Source organism: Epinephelus moara, chromosome 19 (genome assembly GCF_006386435.1).
Source record: "Epinephelus moara isolate mb chromosome 19, YSFRI_EMoa_1.0, whole genome shotgun sequence".
Lineage (NCBI taxonomy): Eukaryota > Metazoa > Chordata > Actinopteri > Perciformes > Serranidae > Epinephelus > Epinephelus moara.
Window position 1 is genome coordinate 41,320,641 of NC_065524.1, and position 11,281 is coordinate 41,331,921.

At 43.8% G+C, this 11,281-nt stretch overlaps 1 protein-coding gene across 1 annotated transcript in view; it reads left to right on the forward strand.

Annotated features, from left to right (window-relative positions):
- entpd6 (ectonucleoside triphosphate diphosphohydrolase 6) overlaps positions 1-11,281 on the forward strand; it is a 31,690-nt gene that overhangs the window by 8,022 nt on the left and 12,387 nt on the right. The window contains exons 2-8 of the mRNA XM_050071691.1: positions 397-712; positions 2,709-2,785; positions 3,454-3,597; positions 3,723-3,798; positions 9,440-9,475; positions 9,674-9,762; positions 10,486-10,573. Of these exons, the coding sequence (XP_049927648.1) occupies positions 442-712; positions 2,709-2,785; positions 3,454-3,597; positions 3,723-3,798; positions 9,440-9,475; positions 9,674-9,762; positions 10,486-10,573 (781 nt within the window). The 5' untranslated portion in view covers positions 397-441. The remainder of the gene's footprint in view (positions 1-396; positions 713-2,708; positions 2,786-3,453; positions 3,598-3,722; positions 3,799-9,439; positions 9,476-9,673; positions 9,763-10,485; positions 10,574-11,281) is intronic.

Sequence of the window (11,281 nt, forward strand, 5' to 3'; positions counted from 1 at the left end):
CACAACCACACACGTCACGCTGTCCAGGCACCGCTGTGATATGAGTTAATCTGAGAGACAGTGGAGCACAAAGGCTCCGGAGAAGAAGCCGAGTTAGTGACATCCAGAATGGCCGAGTTAGCAAGATGCAGTAATAATTGTCATGTCACACATGATGTCATCCCTTCTCAACAATACTTGAGTTATATGTGAAGCACATTGTGTGTAACCATGAGTGTGTGTTGCTGTAGTTTCAGGTCCTGACTCACATGAACATGAATCAACCAACCTTCAGTCTGTATACTGAGCACTGAAGAGTGTAACCCTCCAGTCAGTGTTTATTCTCCTGTGTGTTTCTGTGTCTCCAAAACACAGCTCAGATATTTAATGAGGTCTTCTCTGTGATTGGTCCGTCAGACTGTCAGGATGCAGCTGTCGTAGCTCCACACAGAATGAGTCGTGATGAAGAGACCAAAGCTTGCCGGAGTCTTCCTCTTGGCGGGCTGCCTGCTCGCCTACCTGATGTTTGTGAAGCGTCACTACTCTGCCGCAAAGCCCGAAGCCTACAGACTACCTCCCCACCTCCGGCCCGCCACGCACCAGCCTGCAGATGTTAGGCCCGTCCCTGCCGCTGCTGCCGCTGCTGGACAGAGCTTCCAGTATGGCATCATGTTTGATGCTGGGAGCACTGGGACCAGAGTCCATGTCTTCAAGTTCCAGATGGAGAATAATGGTAGAGTAGAGGACAGATATGAGGCAGAGCCCCTGATATGAGTCCACACCAAACCCCAATCACATATCTGCTAATTTAACACTAGTTCACATGTTAATGAGGAGCAGTGGTGTATTCTGTAGGGCTGGTGGAAATGATCAACACAGCATAGTGTTGTTTGGCAATATCGAGTCAATACACAGATGTATTGAGTTTGATTTTTTCATTATGTAAATTATTATTATTGTAAGTTCAAATTAAACATTTGGTGGCCCACTAGAATAATAACATATTTTTCAGATCATTAGATTCATTTTGCTGCAATAAAAATCATCAAAGTGAGACGAACAGAAAACTTTATGTCTCGTTCCATAAAACTGTTGTTGACAAAGTTTTTTCCTTTGGGGACAAAATTTACAGGTGAAAATGGTAATAAATCACAATATGTTTTATCACAATACTCAGCACATGGCAACATCACAGTAGTATTGTATCATGACTGAAGTACGGTGATGATATCGTATCCCGAGTATTTTATGTAATACCATAATTTTATTTCTGTTTTAATGGTCTGTTGCTGTAGCTGATATTTTTACACACCAAAGTCTGTTCAAATATTTGATGACTCTGAGGCTGCTGTCAGCCCTAGAGTTGTCTCCTTTGGTCTGAATCAGGGACTCATGTTGTTCCAAAGTTGTATAATTGCCTAGAGTTGGTTCATGTTCTCACGGCAGCATTTACAAGAGGACCAGATCAAATGCCTTGTGTGAGAAAGCTGCTCTTGATTGGTCAGAATTTCCATGTGGGAAAAATCCAGGAAGTAAAGCAAACGTTGAAGAAGAGTACACTTGCAAGATAAATGTGACACTTTCTAATGTCACAATGGAGGGACAACTACGCAGGTTGATTTTAGCGCTGCTCATCGTGGACTATATTGCTGTCATTGTTCATTTTAGTCAAACCATACAGTTTGAAAACGAGGCGCGGCTCCAACTAGAAAACAATGTTTTGATGCATTGGATGTGCTGAATGTGCATATTAAGGCAGTACAGGAGGAGGTGCACATTAATAATCCTCCAGGACTGTAACATGCTCATGTTTAACCCAAACAATGTGTCATGTGACTGCAGTTGCTTCACATCCAGGTCGGAACACCTTCTCACCACAAACCAACCGCACCAGAGTTCCTTTGGAACCGGACTGAGACCACCTCTTCAAGAAGGCCTCCGTCCGGTTGTTTTGGTGTGTTCACACCTGCACAAACGAACCTGACCAAACAGGACAGGTGTGAACGCAGCCTTAATGTCAGCTTAGGTTTGTAGTTTGTGGTGAAGTCTGTTGGAACATCAGATATTTGGAGCAGATACAGATATTTGGAGCAGAGGCTGATATGAAACAGGATAGTTGGAAGTTAACTCTGTGTATTGGATGCTAAATGGATTCATTTGGATCCTTTCAGATTAAATTGTAAAGGCTTTTAGTGTATTTAAAATCCACACGTTGGCCCTAAACATTAATTACCAGATGTGAATCCCAGTAGACAAGAGGAGCTTTCAGCCTGTAAGTCGAGCTCTGCCGCCGCCGCCACCGTTCGGTCCAAATGGACACAAACTCATTAGTGCGTTTGAGAGGTTTTTTGGTTTATTAGGCTTAGAGAAAGTTTCCTGCCGAGCTCGGCCAAATGCCTTCGTTATCGCATTTCCCCGCTAAGCTAAATCACACAGGCTGAGTGCTGTTTTGGCTCCTTTGTTAGCATCAGAGCTAACAGCACTAATGGCAGCACCTGTTAGTTATACAGACTGGGATTGTCATTAAGAGCTTAACGACAGCTCTAATGTCGGCACAGGTCCAGGGTCAGTCCGCCACAGGGACAGAATTCAATTAACTGTGGCTGTGAGGACTTATTGCCTTTCCTTCATCGTGCCCCCCCCCCCCCCCCCCCCCCCCCCACACACACACACTGACATCTTTATTTTCTCTGCATGTTTTTGAATGTGTTTGTCATTTGTTCCTGCAGAAGCTCCCAAACTGGCCCACGAGACGTTCAGGGCCATCAAACCTGGACTGTCTGCATACGCTGATGATCCAGAGAAGGTTGGTGTCACCAGAACACCACATTTAACTAACTGAGAGTGAACGCCCCCCCATTTCATCTCTAACCCATTTAACATCTTTAACTAGCAGCCATAAAACTGAACATGTGACAGAGCTCCATGTGCTTCACTCTCTCTGAACCTTTATCACATTGTTTTAACTGTAAATTGTCTTTTTTTCTTGTATTTGTCATTTTAAATATATTAATTTGTACTTACATTTTTATCACTATTACATCTCTCTTACAAATTTTTTGTATCACTATTAGTATGTCTATATTTTATTTTATTTTTGTCTTTATTTATTTATGAATGTTTTGATTTATATTTTGTATATTTATTTAGTTAATTGGTTAGTTAGTTATATTTTTATTTATATATTAATTTATTTGTAATTTTTTAATGAATTACTTTTAACTTAGATATTTTTGTATCAGAATTACCATCCCTCCATTTTTCCACTTTTATCTTTATTTTTATTTTTTTTAGTAATGATTCTTTAATGTCTTTAATTAGATACATTAAAGAGTGTTTGTGTTGTCCTCAGTCTGTCCGTCCACACAGGAGCTGCTCATACATCATTCAGCTGACGTCCTCTGTGTCTCCTCTCTGTGTCTCCTCTCTGTGTCTCCTCTGTGTCTCCTCTCTGTGTCTCCTCTGTCTGTCTAGTGTACAGCAGGAATCCTGGAGCTGCTACTGGTGGCCAAGTCCAGCGTCCCCCCCTTCGTCTGGGACATCACCCCTGTGGTCCTGAAGGCCACAGCTGGCCTCCGACTGCTGCCTGGAGAGAAGGCCAAACACCTGCTGGACAGGGTGAGACACAGAGACACAGAGACAGACACAGACACAGAGACAGAGACACACAGTGGTCTTTAGACTCAGCTACACAGACAGAGGGACGGTTCATGCTAACTCCTGTTCTCTTCCTGTGTGTCCAGGTGAGGGCGCTGTTTGAGGACTCTCCCTTTCTGTCCAGAGACGACAGCGTGTCCATCATGGACGGCACTGATGAAGGTATGACGTCTTTAAGTCCTCTGTATGTCTGGTGGAGAACCATCAGCTGGAGCTTTACAGTGACCGTCAGCTCGGTGTATATCTGTCTGCTCACCTTCAGAGAGCCCCCACCCCTTTCAAAGAGGCCCCGCCCCTTAACGATGTGTAACTTTAAGCTGTAATAAAATGTAAACAGGTCAGTTGTATAGAAATATCAGGGTGGGCTCTATCAGGGCGACTCTGTCAGGGTGGGCTCTGTCAGGGTGGGCTCTGTCAGGGCGGCTCTGTCAGGGTGGGCTCTGTCAGGGCGGCTCTGTCAGGGTGGGCTTTGTCAGGGCGACTCTGTCAGGGTGGGCTCTGTCAGGGCGGCTCGGTCAGGGTGGGCTCTGTCAGGGTGACTCTGTCAGGGCGACTGTCAGGGTGGGCTCTGTCAGGGTGGGCTTTGTCAGGGCGACTCTCAGGGTGGGCTCTGTCAGGGCGGCTCTGTCAGGGCGACTCTGTCAGGGTGGGCTCGGTCAGGGCGGCTCGGTCAGGGCGACTCTGTCAGGGTGGACTTGGTCAGGGCAGCTCGGTCAGGGTGGGCTCTGTCAGGGTGGGTTCTGTCAGGGTGGGCTCTGTCAGGGTGGGCCCTGTCAGGGTGGGCTCTGTGAGGGCGACTCTGTCAGGGTGGGCTCGGTCAGGGCGACCCTGTCAGGGTGGGTTCTGTCAGGGCGGCTCTGTCAGGGCGGCTCTGTCAGTCTTGTGAGAGTTACGTGTTTACGTTCCACCACAACGTTTCCCCTCACTGTCGTGCAGAACATCAGTGAACTGTTCTGTGGCAGTCAGAATAAACACGATGTGCAGGGGGCTGCTGTGATTGGTTCAGCTCACAGTCACATGATCAGTCACATGTGGAGAAGAGGCTGTGATTGGAGAAAACTTTATTGGCAAAAATTGAATAATGTATATAGTAACAGATCGAAACAATATCACGACACAAAACATTGCCGTATATGCTGTATGGATTTTGGATGTCACTCCTACCTAAAATGAATCAGTCCACACAGAGGCGACTTGTATCTGTGAGGCTGTGGCTCCTCTGGCTCCCTTCCAGGACCTTTTTTTCCATCTGTCAGGACCTATTACATCATCAACCCAGCAACAAGCTGGAGCGCTTGTGTGCATAGAAGTGTGTCACAGTGGGAAAGATGGACTGTGGCTTCATTTTGTAAAAGAAAAAGATGACAAGACAAAGTGCATGTTCATTGGCTGCAAGTCAGGTTGCAATCAAATCTGAAGCATTTACGGATGCATCGATGTTCACGAGTGTACCGTGAAGATGTCTTGCGGTCTCCGAGCCTGAGTGTGTCGGCCTGTGCCAGCACCAGCACATCGCCAGCACCTGCAGTAGTGTCAGGGACAGGAAGCCATGACACATTAGTCTCCAGTGTTTCTATGTATTGACTTCATCTGGTTGCAGCTCGTGTTGCTGCCACTGAATGTTTTTTAGTTTCAGCACTGTGAGTGTGAGTTTCCCTCTATAATGTCACCTGTTGACCACAAGGTGTCACTGCTGCTGCAACAGTGTAATATAAAGTCCAGGTCCTGTGTGTCGGTTGCGGCTCAATAAGTACAGTTTGACATTCACAATGTTTTTTAACACACGTCTGTGTGACTCGTACACTTACTGACACGTACTGACTCTGTGAATGTTCAGTTAATAGCCCAAATCTGCAGGAAAGCCCAATCAGTCTTTTTCAGCATTGGCAGTATAAAAACAAAATTGGGGAGTGCAGCAAAATGCCGCCTGCCTACTTTTGTTTATACAGAATGTGCCTTTTTCGGGGCAATGGGGGGCGTGAGCAAGTAACAAAACGTGTAGCTCAGCGTGTGACGTAAACAGTGACGTGGGAGGGAAGCCGCGGCTGGTCAGTCCTTCGGCGATTCTCTCGTAAGTCGGCCCGTTCTTCACCGTCCCCGTCATCTGACGGTTAATGGCCTCTTCGTTTGCGAGGACAAGGAGGGCGCGCAATTCCTTGTCTCCCCAGTTGCTCATCTTTACAGTGTCTGTCAGGTTTGTGTTTCCCTCTTGCTACTAGCTGCTCGCTAATTCCTGCTATCAGCTGTTTCCTGTTTATCCACCGCCAGTGGCTCGCACATGCGGCGTCATCAACAGCTCCTCCCACAAGTCATCAACAGCTCCTCCCACAAGTCATCAACAGCCCCTAACGTGGCAGAAGGCCGCCTCAATCTGTTTAAACTAAAAAGGTTCCACCAATATGTCTACCCTACGAGGCGGAAAATTGGGCACCTCGGATCAACTCGCCAATCCAGCTCTGTGTGTCTAAACGCTCGCAGCTTGCCGGCAAAATGGCCCAACATTAGCCGAAAATCTGGCAGTGTGAAAGGGGCTAATAATAATAATAACAGGTGACCTCTGTCTTCCCCGGTATTGGAATCAAACTTTGAGTCAATAAGAATTAGAATTGATAAAATTCAAATGATACATCACCCTGAAGCTGGAAACGCACCGGTGCTGTTGTGGCACATTAGGTGACCTGTGTCGAGTGTCGCCCTGAGCACACACCAGACAGGTCTTCAGATGCGTCCTTTGAAAGCTGCAGCCCTGAACTGAAACACAGCTGATGTGTTGGAATGTGCGTGACATCATGTCTGTTGTGTTTACGTTACTGTGTGGTGACCGAGACAGGATGCCATCACTGTCTCCGCCTGTACTTCCTGCAGTAGATGAACTTCCTGTGGATCTCTAGTGTTGGTTACAGACTGATATAAACTGAGTGTGTGATCCTGACGGAGCTGCAGCATGGACACTTGTATGGATCCAGATGTGGAGGCCTCAGCTGCCAGATGTTTTGGCCCAGCTGTGACCTCCCTTCTTCCCCGCTGCACTAATACCTCTGTAGATGTGCTGTATCTATATATGACATGTAGGTCCTGTGTTTGAGAGGCGCTCGCTCTGTGTGCACATATAATCCTTTTAAAGTAGTTCATACAAGCAATTATGGCCATGTGGGATAATGTCCCACTTAATCTTGGGGGGGGGGGGGGATTATGTGGCGCGTTTATTCCTGAGGCTGAAATGTTTTCTCCTTCCCTCTGAGTGGGATCAGCTCGTTACTCCCATAAATGTCTTTTAATGATTACTGAATTAACTGCGCTCCACTTTCCCTCTAATGGACATACTCCTGCTCTCGTCCATCAGCCTTATTATCGCGCACATATTTGGCCGGTCTTGGCCTGGATGCTCGGAGATTACCCTGAATGGAGAGACTTATTGTTAATGCAGACCTCTGAGTGGTTAGCGGGGGGCGGTGGCAGCGGTCGGCGGCGTGCTAAGTGCCGGTGTTTGGCTTCCTGACCTAAAGCAGAGCGTCTCTGAGCGCCTGTTTGTTTTGTTTGGAAATAGCTTCTTAGAGTCGGGTGGTAAAGCTCCATGATACAGTTTCTGTCAGGCTCTTTCATCATCCGCCGGGGTCAGAGGTCGCTGCTAAAAGGCTCTAATGCACGCAGCCCAGTGACGGACGCTAATGTCATCTTTGAGTTGACCTGAATAAGCAGATCTGTCCTCCGTCAGCTCAAAACACGTCTTTACTCTCACCATTCATCTTCATGTATTCACTGAGCGTCCAGGAGGACTCGCTAATGTCCGTTAGCTTGTTAACACACAGAATATTCATAACAGGCAACGTTCTACAGACACACGTTTATGATCAGCTGCTGAGTTTGTTCACACGTACATTTACAGAACATACAGTAAAGAGAAATGAAGTGACGTCTGATATTGAATAACTACAATCATACGCAACAAGGAAAAGTTAACGATGATGATGATGATGATGATTGTAGAGATGGAGGAAGGTCGTTCCAAACAGATGCTCCGCTGTATTTCAATGAATATTTATTAAGAGAAGTTTTGACGGAGCAGAAGAAAGTCCTCAGAGTGTGATGTGAATATGACTGAGTGTCTGGAAAACACTCGACACATCGGACCATCATTATTACATGAGCTGGGATCACCTGATTTGAATCGCATTGTGACTTTAAGATCACTTTAAGGTCACTTTAAGGTCACTTTAAGGTCAAGGTTCAACACCTGTTCTGAGCGCTGAACTTCAGCCATGTGAGGCTCAACGACAGATAAAAGTGTTGATGAGGCTGGATGTTGTTTCATCACAGCCTGCAGTGTGTGACCGTCAGGATAATGTTCTGCTCCTCCTCAGAGGGACGACGCTCTCACATGAAGGTTCAGGGATACTGGCTGACATTTAAACTTTATTGATACAGCTCTTTACATACAAAAATAATGCAACACAAAGTGCTTCACACAATAAACACACACACACACACACACACACACACACACACACACACACACTCACACACTCTCACACACTCTCACTTCGCAAGCTGAAGATATCTTTATTGTCCCTGAGGAGCAATTTGTGGTGCAGCCAGCAGCAGAACAATAGAAATAATAATGTGAGAAACATCGGAGGCAGGATACTCACAATGCAAAACAATTTTAGATCCGTTAATAAGTGAGTAAATTAAATAATATACATAAATAAATGATGAAATAGAAGAATATGTAAGCTGAAGAGAGAGATTAACAAAAATAAATAAATACAGAATGATCATAAAATACAAAATTTAAAAATAAATATTAATAATATTAATAATAATAATGAAATAAAATAAAAGCCAGTTCCATTTAAAGCCAGGCTGAGTTTGTTTTTAACTGACACATTCACCAATATTTAAAAAAAAAATCACTAAAACCATTGTTAATATCAGAAGGGAAAGTAAAGTAACTCAGTAAAATGTTTTTAATATATTTTTAATCAAATTCAGTATTTATTGTTGCGGGGCTCACAGCTGATTCATATATGATTCATATTTAGTGACAGGATGTTTGTAGACCTGCAGTGAGTTATTGCACTTATATTTTCTGATCATGTGTCGAATATAGATGTAAATACATGAATAAATGTGAGATGAAGAGATTCAGCGTCATGATGACAGAACATGACATCTCCTCCATCAAGGCTTTAAATGAGGTGAACTCATCGTCAGGTCGTCTCAGTTAGATAAATACATCTGGTCCTTCAGTAATGACTGTGGAGACAGTCTGGCTTTGACTGAGCCTTAAACACTCAGGTCACCACCTGAAGACATTCATAACTATGTAATATATCAATATGTGCACAACATAAATCATAAATATAACAATAATAATAATAACAATAACAATGATAATAACAACAATAATAATAATAACAATAATAATAACAATAACAATGATAATAATATTAACAATACTACTACTACTACTACTAATAATAACAACAACAACAACAACAACAACAATAATAATAATAATAATAATAATAATGATAACAACAACAATAATAAGACAGAATCTTTTCCTGTGAAGCTGCTTCAAACACAACAGACAGTGATGGAGCAGCTGTGGCTGACTCATATGATGTCATATGATGTCATATTATACAACACGTTAACACACCTTTTTATTCACTCCTTCACTCTATGAGATCATATCTATGATTTTGTATTCATACGTTGTTTCTGAATTCACTGTCTGACATAGTAACCATGGAAACACATGTAAATGTGTTGATGGACAATGTCTCTGTGTCTGCAGGGATCTCTGCCTGGATCACTGTCAACTTCCTCACTGGTGAACACACACACACACACACACACACACAGTGTATATATATGCTCAGTAACAGGAAGTGTGTGTGATCAGATTAATGTCCAGTAAAGAAACAGTGATCACCTGTTATTGTATTAAACTGGAGCTCTGTCCCTGTCCCTGTCTCTGTCTGTCTCTCTGCCCCCCCCCCCCCCCCCGTCTCTCTGTCTCTGTCTTCAGGTGACCTCCACAGTGTGGACTCTCCCACAGTGGGGATGTTGGACCTGGGTGGGGGGTCGACTCAGATCACCTTCAGCCCTCAGGACGAGGTGAGGACGAGGGACACTGACACACACAGAGGACACTGACAGGCTGCAGTTCATCATCTCATCACCACACACATCTTCATCTCCTTCTCTTCCTCCTCCTGTGAGGGGTGGGGTTAAACTGTAACACATGAAGTGATTAGAAACACCTCAGCATCCCCGTAGTGTCCTCTGTCCTCCTCTGGAGCTGTGAGAACTCTCAGAGAGGACACGCCCTCTGAGGAGCTCCGCCCAGAGCTGTAAACCTTCAGGGGATTTTTCTGTTTGAATTCACGCCACCAGCAGGAACGCTGAGGTGACATTCTGTAAGCCGCCCCGGCGGTCGGCATAGCAACGTCACATTCACCTTCAGAGGTTATGTTTTCAGGTTGTTTGTCCCATTCTCTCAAACGCGATATCTCAGGAATTTCTTCAGATTTGGCACCAACGTCCGCTCGGACTCAACAAAGGACTGATTAGATATTGGTGGTCAAAGGTCAAAAGTCAAGGTCACTGTGACCTTGACTGTCTCATTCTTGTGAACATGATATCTAAAGGTGTTGAAGGAATTTCCACAAATTTGGCTCAAACATCCACTTAGACTGAAGAATAAAGTGATGAGAGTTTGGTGTTCAAGGTCAAAGGTCACTGTGACTTCACAGAACATATTTTTGGCCATAATTGATGAATGTTTACACAAATTATAACAAACTCATGTCTGACGATTTTGTGTTTGTGTGTGTGCAGAAAACCATCCAGACCTCACCCATCGACTACATCAGGTCCTTCCAGATGTTCAACAACACACACACTGTCTACACTCACAGGTACACACGCACACACACACACACACACACACACACGCACACACGCACACACGCACACACATTCGCCCTGCACTGTTCAACAGCAGTGTTCACACTGTCAGAGGATAACTGAATCAATTACTGAATCAATACCTGAATCAATAAGTGAATTAATACCTGAATCAATTATTAAATCAATACCTGAATCAATAAGTGAATCAATAAGTGAATCAATATCTGAATCAATAACTGAATCAATAACTGAATCAATACCTGAATCAATAAGTGAATCAATACCTGAATCAATACGTGAATCAGTACCTGAATCAATAACTGAATCAATAAGTGAATCAATAACTGAATCAATAAGTGAATCAATACCTGAATCAATAACTGAATCAATACCTGAATCAATAACTGAATCAATAAGTGAATCAATACCTAAATCAATACCTGAATCAATAACTGAATCAATAAGTGAATCAATACCTGAATCAATACCTGAATCAATAAGTGAATCAATACCTGAATCAATACGTGAATCAATACCTGAATCAATAAGTGAATCAATAACTGAATCAATACCTGAATCAATAAGTGAATCAATACCTGAATCAATAACTGAATCAATAAGTGACTCAATACCTGAATCAATAACTGAATCAATACCTGAATCAATAACTGAATCAATACCTGAATCAATGAGTGAATCAATAACTGAATCAATACCTGAATCA